Here is a 17,579-nt window from a genome sequence, read left to right on the forward strand (position 1 = left end):
AACTGTATTATTTACATGATTTATTGCATTAAAGGGGTTTAGGGTGTTACTGCTATTACCCTAAAACAAAAAAAAACTAAAATATATTTGGTGCTAATTTAAAAAAAGAATATATATATTTTGTGTTTTTGAAATAAGACGAAATAAAAACAAACTAAATCTAGTCTAACTAGAAACAAGTAAAATGAAAACTAAACCTAAACTAGATACTAGGAACTAACCCTAATTTCTAGGATCTATATAAAACTAAAAACAAAAAAATAAACTAATCCTAAAAAAAATTGAAATCGAAAATTAAAATTAAAAAAATAAAAAATGAAAAATGAAAATAGAAAATAAAATACTTACCATACACTACCTAATTATTCACAAAAATAAATTTTACCGATTACCTTGTCGAATATCCACAATTTCCGGCAACAACGTCAAAAACTTGATGGTGATTTTAGTGAGTTGCACCAAGTCGGACCAAGTAATAAAGTAGTAAGTTAATCGTCTCCACAAAGTTTTTTTTCCTCAAAAAAATAAAATAATAGTCTCCACAGAGATTGTCGTTCAAATCGGTAATTAGCAGAATCTATTTAAAAAAGCAAATAAAAGAGAAGATTTAAAGCGGTTGCAGGGTTTTAATTGTCTTGTTCAATGCGAGATTATGTTTGATTGATTCAGAAGTTTAGCGTCGATTAGGGAATCCTTGAATCCCCTTCATCTTTGTTGGAAATTAAATATAGAAATCATTAGTTTATAACTTGTCTTATGTTTGGATTTAAGAAAGTAGAAGATAACTCTGTAATGAATCACTGGAAATTTATATTAATCCCCGCAACCAAACCATTTGAAATTGCGGGATTCCCTTAAGATGAGTTATAGCCATAAATTCATACTTAGATTCAATTATATTAGAAACTAAGCAATTCACTACTGCCTTGTTCGAATGAAGGCGAGAGTTGTCAATCCTAATATTGCTCCATCTAAGATATGGCATAGAAACGGGCATACACGAATTAAATTAGACTTTAGATTATAAACCGAGTAAAAAAATTATTAATAGAATCCAACAAATAAGAAGGGGGTTCATCCTAAAACCCTAAGGAAAGAGGTTTAGTTGCTCACGGAAACTGACATAATTAAAAAAAAAAAAATACAAAAACATACCCTAATAAGAACAAGAGGAGCATGGAAATCCTCTTCCTTGAAGCTTTGATGTTTTACCCTTGCCTTGAACTGGTAGCTTTCTGAATGAATAAAAGAGTGTGCAAGAGTCTTTATTTATAGGGCATGATTACTTAGGGAGTGAAAATAGAGGGTTTCCATCAAAAACGACTTGGAAACACAAGTAATCAGCACTCCCTGGCCGTGTCCATCCACAAGGCAAATGAGGCATCAAGGAATGGTGTCTCATGCGCAGGGACGCACGAGGCAACCCTTTCTGCGTGAGTTCCGCAGTTTTCGACCCTTTTTCAAGCATTCTTCTGTCTTATGATGCCATGGAACTTCAAATGAATTTTCTTCACTTTGTATTGTCTTAAAATACCTTATAATACCATTGAACTTCAATATTTATATCCTCAATACTTCACGTGATGTCTTGTTTTGTCAATTTACATGATTTCTCACTAAAAGGACTCAAAACACCTATGAAGTTGTATGATTTAGGATAAAAGTGAATTACAAAGACTCAAGTGAAAATAATACAAATAGTTCCTCAAACCAATAGCAAATACTCTATTGACTTCTAATTTGCCTTAAAATGCAAAGAATGGCACTAAAGACATAGCTAAAAATATCATACGATACTCCATAATCAATGAAAATAGAATTATTTGCAAAGATAAAACATGTAGGTATTTTATTTCAAGACCAAGAGATCAAGGAATCTTGTTTAGCATCCTGAATCACTCAAAAACTCTTCCATTGATTTGAAGCTTCTCAACCACCTGTCTCATATTTGGCCTAATATCCTTATCTACCTCTACACACTGCAAAGCAACTTTAGCCAAAATTTCCATCTTATTAAAATCACAATTAGTCTCCATTGCAGGATCAATAATTTCTTCAACCCAACGTGTACTCATCTTTTTCTCTTTTACCCACGTTATCAACCTTCCATTGTATGCTACTTCTCCATCCACTCCTTCTATATTCATCATTGTTGGACTCTTTCCAGTTATCATCTCTAACACAACAACCCCATAACTATAAACATCCACTTTAGATGTTATTGGTAAATTGGAAATCCATTCAGGGGCCATATATCCTCTTGTTCCTCTAATCATTGAGAATTCTGAATTATTATCAAGACTATTTCTGCTTTTTAGTTTAGACAATCCAAAATCTGCTAACTTGGGTTGAAAATTAGAATCAAGAAGTATATTTTGAGGCTTTATATCACAATGCAAAATCCATTCCAGACATTCTTCATGTAGATAAGCAAGAACTCTAGCTGTTCCTAAAGCAATATCATACCTTTTACTCCAATCAAGTATGTTAGTTTTAGATGAAAGATTTTCAGCTAAAGATCCATTTTCCATGTGCTCATATACCAAAAGTTTATGCCTACCTTCAGCACAATATCCCCACATTTCAATCAAGTTCATGTGGTTAAGCCGTCCAATGATGCTTACTTCGGCAAGAAATTCCCCTTCTCCTTGTTTAGCTTCATTCAATCTCTTTATTGCTGCATGTCTTTGATCTGACAATGTACCTCTATATACAATCCCTCCTCCGCCTCTTCCAATCTCATTACTGAAATTCTTTGTTGCTACCTTTAACTCAGAGTAACTATATCTTCTAAATCCCAATAATGCATGATGATAATTATGTCGATCTCCATTAGACTTTTTCTTGGTCTTGATTAAAAAACAACAAACCACAACAAAGAAAAAGGATTCCAAGCCAGCAATTGTAATTGAAAGCCACAGAAAAAACCTCAACAAATGACTTGTTGGTTTTCTGACAAAGTCTTTGTGAAGATGAACCAAACAAACACTATCTGTTACACTCATAGACTCTTCTTTAGAGAAGTTATTATGTTTTGGAAGTCTCAAGAATGTTTTTCCTATAAAACTTGGGGAATGCCTCCCATTTAGCAATTGTAGTTTTGTATAGCATTGGAAGATGTTTTGTTCCTCTTCATATGAGTATTGGAATCCTGTACAGTTACAAGCTTGTAAACATAAATTTTCACATTTTTTGTAGGTACTATTTGGAACAAAATTACTATCATAGCCGTAGAACTCAAAACCATGCAATTCTAAAAAGGTAGACTCACTTTTATTGCAAGTAAAATCAAACATAGGTTCACAACCAGAAGACCAATCATTATGATTCTTCATTTTATACCCTGGCAAACAAGAGCATTTCTTACCCTTCATAGGATCATAGCTACAAGCGCTATTTGCACCACAAATTCCATTAATGAGGCAGGTGTCAGATATGACTTGCCATGATACATACCAATTTTCTAACAAGTTTTTTCGGCTGTAAACTCGAATATTACCATCAGAATCCAAGGTTAATCTTCTTTGCATAACCATACCATAATCATATGTGGAAAAAAAGTAATTATCAGATGATATGAACTTTCCAAGAGAATCCAACAAAGCAATTCTAGTACTATTGTAATTGGTCCTTCCAGCTTGCCAGCTTAACAAAAAAGATGGTGGCCAATATGTGCTTGAAACATCAGGACCATCATAATCGAGACGAATAACATTGTTATCATCAAAGAACAACTTATAGAAGCCAGAAGAATGATTACTCAGGCTTCTTGAAGAAACAAGGTTTGTATATCTGGTGAGAGGTTGATTAGGAAGGAGAGTATTTGTCGGGAAATCATAGCTTTGCCACAAGATGGTATTTCCTTGAAGCTCACGTAACACAAGATTCCCATCTTCTTTGAGATACAACTCTAATGGAGCATCTGATGCTGTGTTTGAAGACCAAGTGTTATGTTGACCCGCATCAAGCAAGATAATGTTTCCAGTGTTTAGGAGGAAAATCTTTGAGTGCTTACCTGTCGGAAATCACAAGGAGAAGATCAGAAAATTAGAGGAGATAAAACAAGATTGGTAGAATGATAGTATTTTTTTTTCTTCTTATTGGTAGGCCCATTACCTAAGTCATCGTCACAAAATCAGCTTGTAAGACGAGAAATGTTTTTTTTTTTTTTTTTGAAGGAAAGACGAGAAATGTTATTCTTTATAAACTTTATTTAGACCTTATCTTTTAGATATGTGAGACTTGGTTTATATATATATATATATATATATATATATATATACACACACACACACACACACACACTCTAATACCAACAATACTCTAATACTCCCTACGTCCCAGTATAATTGAGCATTTTGTTCATTTCACACGTATTAAGAAAAAGTGAACAAGTGAAAGAGAGAGAGAAAATTAGTTTTGAGTGTCTTGTCACTTATTGGTGCATTTCTCCTTATCATAAATGCAAAGTAGAATATATTGAATTGAAAATGATGAAAATAATATTAATTAGAGTTATATTTGAAAAAAAGTAATTAATTAATGTTGTATTGAAAAGTGAAATAGATCAATTTTTTTGGACAATATGTTTTTACAAATGACTCAATTATTATGGGACGGAGGGAATATCATTTTAAGATTTTATATTGAGTATAACCCATTCATACAAAACTAGTTTATAAGTGGATATATGTCTCTTATTATACACTCTGATCAAACTTATCGTTAATCTACGTGGACTTTATTTTTTTTCAATAATACCAAATTGTAGTATAAGGTGTACCATAGTCACATACACCATCCGGTCACCAATAAATGTTGTATGTGGCCTATAATATAGATCACATACATTATTTATTGAATCAATCTAAAAAGTCAAATTTTCGTTTATAATAATGACCGCAAGGTGTAATTCGCAAGTATTTCCATACTCCTACAAAGTATTGGGTACATTGAGGTATACTTTGAGTCTATTATACATATTTTACTAATAATTTTTCTATCATATCTAATATACCGATTAAATCTGACCCTAAAAAAAAAAAAATTAAATCTGACCCTCAAATCCTTTTGTTGACAACTATCCTCTTGTCTTATACAACATTTTATCTAAAACTGCCACATCCGATTTATTCTGATGTGACACCTTTCAAAATAAATCTACCACTCCGCTATTGCTAAAACTCACATCAACTCTCTTATCTATTATTCCATGCAGTTGCTTCCCATAAGTCTCAAGGGATTAGTCTCCGCAGTTGCGCGTGGATGATAATTGGTTTATGAAAAAAAAAATCATATAATTTCTCCCCTTCCTGATCTCATTCTCTTCTTGACATAAACAGTGTCTACAAAATGTGTTTTAGACATAAATCTATCAAAACCAAATTACTACATGAGCCCTATCATGCCCAAGTTCACTATTTGTATCTTGTTGATTGTTGGGAATTCCCACCCCAAACTGATTATTATCTAATTTTAGGGCTTCGGCCCTTTTCCCTCCCAAAAAAAAAAGGGAAAAATTTGCAATCATTACTACGGTCATGATCAAGAAAGCAGGGGCGAATGGTAGTATAAGGGAGGGGTAGCCCTTGAGTGAGTAGGTATATTTTTATATTTAGCTACCCCTAATAATATATATTTAGCTACCCCAAGTTTTATTTTAAGTGAACTAATTTTTTTCTATCTTTATTTAACTTTCGGTTGAACTTCAAATTATTTAATCGTGTCGTATAGGAATCGGAAGATTAACACCCAAAAGAGATAATAATCTTTATAGTTTATCTAACAGTAAAATAATACAAAAGTGGGCACATACCCACAGTCCACCACACAATTATTATTAATAAAAAAACAAGGTAAAGTGGCTTTTTAACTCTTCAGATCACAACACAACACACAACACAGGATCCCCACGCAACACAATTACACAATACACATGAGAGAGACAAACAAACAATCTGTGCGGTGCCATGGTGACCTAAAAGTAACAGGTTAACAACAAGCAACATTAATTAGATTCTCAATTCACCCAGGTTACCAGGTATGATCTCAATTCACTAATTAGATTCTCAATTCACCCAGGTTACCAGGTATGATCTCAATTCACATTTCACAATAATCTCATTTAGTTTGAAATCAATTTTTTATGTTTTGCTTTGGAATTTAGGGATAGCAACACAAACCGCTAAAATTTAGTTAGTTTTTATGGTTACTATGTTTCTATAGTTAGTTTTTTTTATAACTTTTTATGTTTTAGTTTAGCAAATTTATAAAAAAATTAGTTTTAGGTTAGGAAAAACAAATTAGGTTAAAACAATTTGTGTTATACTGTATAATTTTACTTCCGGTTCTTATGTTTTTTTTTTGTTGTTGTGATATTTGATTTAAACAACAAAAATTCTTATGTTTATTTGATCTATTATTTTAGGTATGAGTAAAATGAAAACTATTGACAACTTCTTTAAAAGAATTGATACAAATGATACAATTATGGATGAATTTGAGTCTTTGAAGGGCCGTCGAGTTCAATTTTCATAAATAGCTACTATTAGTCTTTATTTTTTTTTGTTGTAGCTTTTTTGGTACAATACGCTATTCTAATGTGGCTTTTTTGATACAAAATAGTTTATTGCCGCATTTTTTGGTATAATCCGTTCTTGTTGAATCAAGTGTATATTTTATTAAGAACATTTTATATAAGTAATAGTTATTGTGAGTTTTTTTGCCTACTGCATTAGATTAGTTTAAAAAAAAATTATATGTGGCCACCTCATAGAATTATCGCTAGCTTCGCCGCTGCAAGAAAGGATACACTGTACGCAACATTTGATTGAAACACTACCTCTTCTTAGAACAACATGTCAAAATTGAGATATGTAAGCTTTCAGCCTCTGTGTATTTTTTAGTTTTTGTTATTTTACATTCAATATCATTAATTTTCTTGTTATTATGTGTTGATTCATTTATATGGCACTCTTTAATCTTTATAAGAAAATATAGTTTTGATGTGATTCTTTTAATCACTATATGTTCTTGGAACAACGTGTGAAAATGGAGCATGTAAGCTTTCAGCCTCAATATTTTTTTAGTTTTTGTTATTTAAATGCATTTATTTAAGGGTATTGTTGTAATATGGGTCGTAGTAGTTATATAAGACTTGTAATGTCTTAAACCCTACATTTCAATTCACGTAAGTAATACTCAGAGATACAATTGCTTTGGTCACAAAATCAGTCACTAAATATGGAGGTTCTAAATCCGTATCTAATTTGGTCTCTGACTTTCGTCGCAAATATGGTCTCTGAATATCAGTTGCTAATTTGGTCACAAATGATTTGCGACCAATGAATTAGCACTTCTTATTTTTGGTCGCTACTTCGGTCACTAAATCTGTTAGTGACCGCTTTTGATGATGTAGTGAGCAAATATTTGATCTTTAAAACATTGATTATCAAAATTTTGTAATGGGATCAATTGCAATAAAAAATGGAGTATTTTTATGAAGATGATAAAATAGATGGACAAAAAATACAATATAAAATATGAGGTTAAATATGTTTTTGGTCTCTATCGATATACCACCTTTTAGTTTTAGTACTCTAACTTCTTTTTTTTTCACCTTTTGTCCCCCAAATTTTTTTATCATCACTATTGGTCCCTACTTTTAAGTCATCTCTTGTGTAACCTTCATATTTTTTAATGAATTTTTTTTTCAAAAATGTTTAAAATATTATAAGATTCTCTCTAAAAAAATTAATTTTTTTAAAAAAAGATGAATTAAATATTAATTGTTATGTTTTTGGCGCTTAAAAATTCATATTTATTTCATGTTTTGTTAAAAAAATTAAAAAAAATTGGGAAAAATTCTTATAATATTCTAAACCTTCCTTAAAATTTTCTTTCAAAAACATGAAGGCTACACATGATTTGATTTAAAAATATGAAGCAAAAGTGATGATTAAAAACTTTTGGAAGACTAAAAATCAAAGAAAAATTTAAGGGGACTAAAGTGAAAATTTTGTATATATTTATAAAGACTAAAAACATATTTAACTCTAAAATATATATTAATAGAGGGATATTTTTGGTATTATAAAATTTGCATGAGTTTTAACATTACCATTCACAGGTTGTTCACGGTTTGCCATCCAAACAATATTGGCTGGGTTGTGACTTTGATTCTGCAGCTCCGTGAACCATATGGCGAAGGAAAAAGCATTTTCACCAACTTGATAAAAACCAGCAGAGAAAGTGCCATTTGAAGAGACAATTACATCTTCTGTATGTTTCTCTACAGAGAGAGAGGATCCCTTGTTCAAAGATGATACAGAAGATGAACAATATTGGAAGGGAAATAGCAACAAGACTAGGAAAATATGTGATATTGTGAAAGTCATTTTAGTTATTATTTGTAAGTTACAATAGCAATGTAAGTTAGAGTCCAGGTGTAGATATGTTGAATATGTAATGCATGATTTATTTGTCGTAGGTGATATCAAGGTGTGTTTATGTAAAGAAACATATAGTACAAAATACAAATAATATATTCCAAGTTTGAAACTTTCAATGCTTAAGGCGGCGAGTCTTTGCACTAAGGACAACAAATAAGGAGTGAATTGCACTCCACTTCTAATTTTAATAAGTTATATAGTCTATTGCATTTTAATGGTAATTTCATTCATATGACATTTTCAAAAAAAATATATTCACAATTGAAAGAGTTGAAATTTGGGGTTGTCCTCTATATAGGGAAAATATGCTATTTTTAACCAGTGCCCCTGGTTAACATTTCCCTTTTTATTATTATGTAAGAGAAAGATGTTTAAAATTTATATTACATATTCCTTTCTATTTGAAAGAAAAATAAACTTATAAACTTAGTTGCTTTATTAGCGAGTTACCATTTTTTTAATGGCAATTTTTTCTTGAATAGCGAAATGATATATGTAAAACCGGAAAAAGAGTTACTAAGGACTAACGTACCAGCAGAACCCTAGACACCCCAAATCTTTTCCCAATTTTTTTGACAGCCTTCACCCTCACTACTTGATTGCAACCCTTCCTCGAACAATCATTGCCACCCTTGATTTCAACTTCTTCAGTATGTCAGTTGATGTCGAGTATCTATAATGCCACCTTCGATTGCAACTTCTCTTTGGCACCAACCTCTACATTCACTCACTCCCATTACGGTAGATCAAACCATCGGCATGAGTACTATCAGGGCCGTCTCTAAGAATTCAGAGGCTCGGCTTTGGGAATGAAAAGAGGTCAGTGATAAAATCAAAACGTATTTTTTTTTAAAAGAGCAATGTTCTATTTATATTTTTTAAAAGATAAATATATGGTGTCGTATATATGCGGAACACCCAAAGGTGAAAATGACCACCGTATACCAAAAGCAAGAGGACCTAATTCTAATAGGCCTAAAAGGCTAAAACAAGGGTACAGAAAATGGCTGGGGGTATTAAAAAAAATTGGAGGACAGTAATACTAGTGGGTATTAAATTTTTTTTCGAGGCCCATGGCTAAGGGAGGCCCAACTCTGTTGAGCTGTTTGCACCCCCTCAGGGCCGGGCCTGAGTACTACACCTCATGCTTAGGAGGTATACCCCACTTGTTCATACAAGAACAATTCTCATAATGAGAATAATAGAAACAAATGTATAAATCCAATAAAACATCACAAACCTTAAAAATAGTGAAATAGACTTCTTCTCCATTATGACCCCCAATATTGATTGAGATGAAAAATATAAAAAGGACGCATAATGAAGATATATAGATTTAAGAAGTTTTCAGAGACTTACTAGTTCAGGAAAGTGAGAGCGACTGAGATTTTAAGATAGGATCTTGGTGTGAGATTTTAAGATAGGATCTTGGTGTTGATTTTGAGATAGAATTTTGAGTGTGGTTGTCATGTGGTGTTCGTGCGACTCCTCTTTTTTTTGTAGAGAGTGTAAAAGGGGTCCTCATGAGTTTAGTTCAGTTGGTATGGACAATGCATAAAAATATGCAAGATCTGGGGTTCAAACCCCGGTCAACAAAAAAAAAACAAAAAAGAGTGCAAAAAGGTGGTGTTTTCAAAAGTTAAAGATTTTTGTATGTAATTTTTTTAATTAGGGGTAGGATTTTTCAGAGTTATTAGTGAGAAATAGAAAAATAAATTGGAAAATTCAATAATAATGACAAAATAAATTTACTGAATTGGGTCCCACACTAAAATTTTGAAGATAACTTACTACTAGATGCATTATAAAATTTCTCACTTCGTGTGAATCTTAGGGATGGGAACATGTCAGACCGACCTACAGGGGCCTACAACCTAGCCTACGGTCTAGCCTACGATAGGTCAGACTTTTTTCTTAAATAGAGGATGCCTAGGCATTTTTAGAAGCCTATTTAGCTTAAAAGGTCAGGTCACAGACCATTCAGAAAGCCTCTTAGGCCGGCCTATTTAAGTAAATATGAATATATTTTGTACTTTGAATTAAAATAAAAATTTGTTAACTTTTTCAGTAATTTAAGCTCATTAGTATACATTAATTTTTTGCATATTTAAATGTATTATTATAAAGTAGAATTGAAATACGATACAATAAATAGTTAAGTTGACTAAAAACTCATGTTGATTATCAAAAGAGAATTTAATCTAATTGATATATTAGTTCGTTAGTCTATTTAAACTTAGATCACATTGCTTATTTAAATACGTTCATATGAAATAGGCTAGCAGACCGCATCAGACTTTCAGAAGGTCAGACTCAGACCTAAAAAGTAAGCCTATGATAGGCTGCATGCTAGGTTTAGGCTTTCAAAAAATTTGACAGGACAAACTCAGGTCTTGGAAAGCCTAACTCGACCTACCATATTCCCACCCATTTGCGTGATATATTGTTTTCATAGGAGAATTGACAAAAAAAATTATTCATACCATTATTAGTTGACTTTTGTTTAGAGAATCAAAATGATTTTATTCAGGAGAATATACTATACTCCAAAACTTTTTTATTTTATTTTTAATAATGGTACTCCAAACCCATTATTTTTTTGACAGTATACTTCAAACCCATTATTAGTTGACTTATACGTAGATAAAATATAATTCTACATATATAGATATAATTAATGGAAAACGATGATGGGAATTAGATAGCAACATTTAAAGGTGTCTCCAGTAAAAAACTATTAAACCAAAAATCGATAGCTTATGCAGTAGAATTTGTAAATATTAGTAATTTGCTAAACGTTGAATGTGGGATAAGGACATAAATAATAAACTAATAATGTTTCATATGAAGTTGTTTATTATTATTATTATTACTACTACTACTTTGAGTGTCCGGTTATCCGCTCTTTTCTGTTGTATTTAATTGTATATATTTGATTTTATACTTTAATTTAATTAATTTGGTTAACATCTATATTATTTAAATCCCTAAAAAAAATCTATATTATTTAAAATTAATTTGTTTATTGATGATTTTGTGTTCAGCCAAACCCTACAAAAAATCAAGAGACCCAAACCATAAAAAATCATTTTTAACATGTATGTATAAACATATTATAGTTTGAAGTTATCTTATTTATACCATATATGTTGTGAAAGAATAACGATTGTTTGAAGTTATATTATTTATACCATATATGTTGTGAAAGAATAACGATTGTATATATTTTCATAGTGGTAAACTTGAGAGACCCCATGCCATCGTGTTTCAAGTTTGAATCCTGCATACCATAGTTTTTTAATTTCTTTTTTTGAGAGAAGTTTTTTAAAATTTTTTTTTTTAAATAAAATCATTAAGGGGGATCAAACCAGCACGTAGTTGTCCTCGTGAGCTTAAATAATATATGTCTGAAGTTCGAATCCCGGGCACCAAAAAAAAAAAAAAAACACGCACTTGGACATTCACATAACACTCCTAGGCGCTAAAGCAACTACCTTTTTATCTTATATAGCTGCTTTTAATTATGATAAATCTAATGTTATAGCTCTCATCAACTTTTTGTGTGATTATGATAAATCTAATGTTATAGCTCTCATCAACTTTTTGTGTGAATAAAACACAATTTCTTTTTCAATTAAAAGAATGTGTAATATAATAAAACATTTTGAACAAGGCAAAATTGATTATATGTTACCAAAAAGCATTCTACCTAGCACAAGACGTACCATAATAGAACACCACAGTTACAACAAATTACAAGTCAAAGCACATAAAGAGAAGAACAAAAATAAGCAATTAAACAATGTTCAGACAAGAGAAAGGGCTTAGCCACGAATTATGATAACCTAAAGCATGATTTATATGTTTTTCCTTTAGTCACCAAAATGAGAGTAGCTTTATATTGTCCAAAAGTTGTTGAATTGTTTCTTACTTATTGTTGAAGATTATGTTATTCCTCTATTTCCAAATTATCCATATACACGAGTATCATATGACATGCAAAATAGAACGCCGCAATTTAGAATCGCATGCTGGATGACCAAACTGAATAAAATGTTTTGAAATGCTCAAAGGGTGGACTGAATCAAACCAAAGCCACAGTCTAATGAAACACTAAATAGTGTTGAACAAGTTACACTCGAAAAAAAGGCGGTTTGCCGACTCAAAAGGACCGTAACCACAAACATAAAGCCTTGAATCATTATTAATAATTCCCTTTCGATTTTGAAGAAGACGCCATACAAGTAATGAGACCTTCAGAGGAATCTCCTTATGCCAAATAAGTTCCGAAACAAGTGAAAGAGCTCTCGATTGAGTGGAAGTAATGAACCGATAAGCTCCGCATTCTGAAATCTAGTGTGAGATGAGTGAGAAAGAAGAGAGAGAAGCTGTGGGGGGGGGGGGGGGAAGGGTCCACTGGGACAAAAGTGAGTGACTCTATCAAAGACAAAGGCAAAGAACCGGCTAGTGGTTCCCTGGAGGTGGTGGCGGTTGTGGTGGCTTCCGCCATCTGGATAATACTACGATTTCGTTTTTCTGCACCAACTTTCCGGACAATGCTTCGAAGGCGGATCTCTGGAAGCTGTTTGTGAACTTTGGCAAGGTTGAAGAGGTCTTTATTCCAAACAAGTTGGATAGATGGGGTAAGAGGTTTGGTTTTGTGAAATTTAAAGAGGTTAGGGGTGAGGATGAGCTTGAGGGCCGGCTGGAAGAGGTGTGGTTGTGGAAGTCACGGTTGAAGGTTAATAGGGCCAGGTTCAGCAGAGATGAGAAGAAAGGGGTGGAGAAGAAGGTGACTGAGGTGAAGGTGGGGTCGAATAGTAGGTATGTTGGTGATGGGAGGCAAGCTTTTGTGGATGGCCGATCCTTCAAAGGGGCATTGTCTAATGAGGTGGCTATAGGTACTGGTGGGGGGAAGGAGGTTCCTTGTTTGGATTTGCAACCAAGTGAGGAGATGATGAAGATTTTGAAGGAGGGCTTTGTGGCAGAGTTGAATCATGGTTTGGAGGCAAAGGAGGTTCAACAAGGGCTGGTGATGGAAGGCATTTCTACTATGAAGGTAACTACAATGGGGATGAGGATGCTGTTCTTGCAGATCGAGGAGGATGGGGGCCTGAATTCTGTTACTAAAAATCATGAAGAATGGTGGTCTGTGATGTTTAAGAAGGTTAGTAGATGGTCTCCCAAGATGGTGTCTGCTAGTATGTCAACATGGTTGAAGGTTTATGGTATCCCTCTCCATGTTTGGGATGAACCATTGTTTAAAAGGATTGGCTCTCTATTTGGTGTGTTTGAAGACTTTGATGAAGACACAATTTCTAGGAACAGGTTTGATGTTGGGCGAATTCGTGTCTCTACAGAAAGGAAAGCGGTGGTTGATGGAGGGTGAAAATCAAGGTGGTTGGGGCAGAGTATATTTTGAGGGTGGTGGAGGACGGAGGTGGACGGCGTTGCTCAGGGAGGAGGAGGGAAGGAGGGATAAGGGATGACATCACGTCGGTTGGATCGAGAGAAGCAGAAGTGTGGGGTGAGCAGAGGGACTTTTTTAGTGATGATGATGTGGCATCTGAGTGTTCTCATAATTCTGGTCATCTAGGGATTATGAGAAGACAGAATAGGGATGACTGATAGACGTTTGGCAAGTGCACCAAATACTATCGAAGTAGTAAAAATATCGATCCCACGAGGACTGTTTTAACTTCAATAATTCAATCGCGCTATAAGAATAGGATGTGTAAAAGTTTATTTTGATTTGCCACTAGGCGGTAGATTTGGTTTGATTTTAATTAAATCAAGTAACAGAAAATAAAGATTTGGTTAAGAAAATATGGGAGAGATGAGATCAGATCCGTCGAATCCTCTAAGTTCCTCTAATTGGTCTACTGCACCTATTTGTTATGAACCCTCTTCTAGTTTACGATGATTAACAAATTAGCCCTAATCAATCCCTTGAGTTAGGACCCTCTTCTTAAACTACAGCCCCTAATTCCTTAGGTGGTCTAATAATTCTTAAAGGTTTTACCGAACGTTAACCTATTATCACTAACAAACGATTATCTATTCCTAGACTAACCCTGTTTATTAGAACAATTCAATTAGGTCTAAGTTGAAAGCCATGGTCAGTGGTCATTCATTCTCACGAAATCAAGTTATATGTGATCAAGATATAAAAAGCATTAAGAACAATTGAATTGAATAAACTAGAATTGAATTCATAAACAAAATAGAGTTTCACAGCAACATGTGTCAATTAGGGTTACAAAGATTCATCTCGGATCTAATCTCTAAGAGATTTAGCTACTCATAATCGAGTTTACAAATAGCATAATCAATGATTGAAATAAAACATACATGAATTGGTAAAAGGATGAAGAGATCGCCCTTCTAGCCGTCTCCGATGTCTCAAAATCGCACTTTGCTCTCCAAAATCGTAACCCTTGTTCTTCAGATTGAGTGCAGTATTTATAGAAGTCATGGGCCTGACCCATCAAAATCGCGCCGCGCCTTGTTAATTGGCGTGCCGCGATTTCCCCTTTACAGGAAGTGTGTAATTTTGCTTCAAAAATCGCAGCACGGCTTGAAATTGGCGTGGCGCGATTTCCTTCGAACAGACTTCAAATTTTAAGCTTTTTGCACTCCAGAACAGTATAAAATGCATGAGAACTCTATCAAAATGTCACAATAAGTCCCTAATATTACGTAATGACAGAATGTCATCACAACCCCAAACTTAAACCATTCCTTGTCCTCAAGGAATTTGCTTGCAACAGTGACAAACGACAGTAAAATAACAGTTACCTGACAAAACGATAGTACCCAAAAGTTCATTCTCCTTCTAGATAAAGATGAGCTAGTTTGACTTGTTCGCATCCACCAATTCACAACTCCACGCATCAATATGAAATAGGGTTCTACCAGTCGACATGCAGGTCTACAAATTACCATACGCTTGAAAAGTTTCTAAACATCAATCAAAGTCAATATCATTACACACTTTTGAGGTCTTTAGGGTTATAACGGGGCTTAGGTGAAAGGTGGGATATATTTGGATAAGTAGGCTACACAAAATTTGAGTTAGGCATTCCTACGGAAGTTAGAGCACAAAATTCAATCCTTCAATCATTCACCTTGTGGAATAATAATCAATGCAAAGGTACTAGAGAATATTTTTAACATTTAGGGACAATCGAGTTTTAAGTTACTCGGATTTTCAATGTTTTGTCCCTTTTTCATCATTCAATTTCTTTTTTTTTTTGATACACCATTTTTATGTGTATATTGCATGACAATCTCATATTTCTTTCATTTTTTTGTTCTCTTATTCTCTAGTACCCCCACCCCAAACTTAGTTGGTTGCAAATTCCAATAGCAACCCCAAACTTAATCTTTAGCAACATTCTACAATGCCTTAACTCAGAAATTCATTAAGGGACAAGTCCTAAAAGTCTCTAGGCTTGTAATGTAGTTTGTCACCGAACAAAAAGTTCTAATCCTACCGGCTCACAATTGGTTAAGAAAGGATAAATTCAACAAATTAAAACAGGGTAGGCTTCAAAAAGGCTCACAGGACCAAGCACTTTTGCCTCAGTGTGTAATTGACAAAGACCAATCAATAATAGAGAAACAATGCAAGTTCTAGAAATGTAGTTGCATGGAAAACTAATCTAAATATAAGTAAATTGAAAAACAAGATTTGGCAATGAACCTTATGGCTGAGATTTCTGGGAGTATGTGACTACCTAGCAACGCCGTACACTTCGCCTTTGAATCAAGTCACCCCTCCTTTAGAACTTTTGGAATACCGTTTCATCAAACAACTGTTACTAAACTGGAATAGGTCACATGAAACAAAACAAATTCATTAATAAAACAAGTGCAGGAGCAATTACAATAGGGAAATAAGTTCAATGGACTTCGACATTAAAAAGAAAATAAAGAAAGTACATCAAAAAGAAAATAACTGAAAAATAAAATACAACGCAGAAAATGCTAATCCATCAGTAGATCAGCCCATGTCTTGATCATCATCCGAGTGTCCAGCCCCCGGTGTCCTCAATCCTTCGAAGATGCCATCCCCTTGATCTTGCTCGGTGGTGTTGAAATCATTAGTGATTTCCCTCCTCATGCGCAGCCCATACTCTTCTTGATGTGTAAAATATTGCTCCATGTGCTCACGGGAGCCTCCAAACCTCTCAAAAGACCCACGAATCGGACCCATATGCAATTGAGCCTCCGCAGCAAACGCAGCTGAGAACCTAGGACGGTTCACCCACAGCTGGTCCGAAGTCTCATTCATCCAATTAGCTTGCACATGCATGAATTCCTCAAGCTTTGGATGAAGAGGAGCATAACCCCCTTGGCTACTACTCCCTCCTTGCTCCATTTGTTGTTGCCTCGCTGCCTCCCTCTCTCTCTCCTTCATATAGCCTTCATATTTCTTGACAAACCCATCCATGACCGAGTCGGTGATTGGCTTCATATTGCTTGTGTTGAGATCACTATCATAAGCCGGTACCAACTCTTGCTCACACAACCAATTAATTAGACTCCCATGCCCCAATTGTGTGGTGTTTCCGGTTGCTAGATCATGAAGACTATTGGCCAAGAGGCGGCCAATATCTATAGGGTGCTCCTTGATGATGGCATAGGCAGCAAGCACCCTCTTGAGAGGAATTTCAGAAGTGCAGGATGCACTCTCAAGAGTCTGGACCACATATGATACCCACGCCTTGGGTACCGGCAGCATCTCCGCATAGGTAAGCATCCGGGACTTTTTCCAAGTCGACCCAGGCCTACACATGGTGGTGATGATCTCATCAAAAGTATCCTCCGTAATAGCAAATCTCTCCCTCCTCAATTTTTCAACCCAACACTCTTCCGGTGCTTGAACATTCAGCCATGCGTTGAGAGCATCCGGGCTGAAATCGATGTATTTGCCTCGAACAAAAGATTGAAAGGGTGTATCGGACACCCTTGCATTTGCAAAGAATTCGACGATCACCGTTTTGTTGTTTGCCTCGTCGATCATTTCATTCAATCTTGTCCATCCCCTCCTTCGTATTTCAGACTCAAAGAAAGGATATTTCACAAGCTTTGTGAAATCAAACTTCCTCTCCCCTATGACTTCAA

General features: G+C 34.3%; 2 protein-coding genes across 2 annotated transcripts; one reads left to right on the top strand and one right to left on the bottom strand.

Annotated features, from left to right (window-relative positions):
* Positions 1-1,523: 1,523 nt before the first annotated feature.
* On the bottom strand, positions 1,524-8,505 carry LOC146907262 (putative receptor protein kinase ZmPK1). Its single transcript, XM_085723334.1, has 2 exons — positions 8,120-8,505; positions 1,524-4,015 (listed from the first exon to the last, which is right to left on the bottom strand). The coding sequence occupies exons 1-2, from the start codon at positions 8,394-8,396 to the stop codon at positions 1,896-1,898; spliced, it is 2,397 nt and encodes a 798-aa protein (XP_085579460.1). The 5' UTR covers positions 8,397-8,505; the 3' UTR covers positions 1,524-1,895.
* Positions 8,506-9,128: 623 nt separating this feature from the next.
* LOC146907263 (uncharacterized) lies at positions 9,129-13,839 on the top strand. The gene is made up of 2 exons (XM_085729066.1): positions 9,129-9,191; positions 13,018-13,839. The coding sequence occupies exons 1-2, from the start codon at positions 9,129-9,131 to the stop codon at positions 13,837-13,839; spliced, it is 885 nt and encodes a 294-aa protein (XP_085585192.1).
* The last annotated feature ends 3,740 nt before the right edge of the window (positions 13,840-17,579 follow it).

This window comes from Medicago sativa, chromosome 7, assembly GCF_051527215.1.
Source record: "Medicago sativa cultivar Bolivia chromosome 7, Bolivia_mono, whole genome shotgun sequence".
Taxonomy (NCBI): domain Eukaryota; kingdom Viridiplantae; phylum Streptophyta; class Magnoliopsida; order Fabales; family Fabaceae; genus Medicago; species Medicago sativa.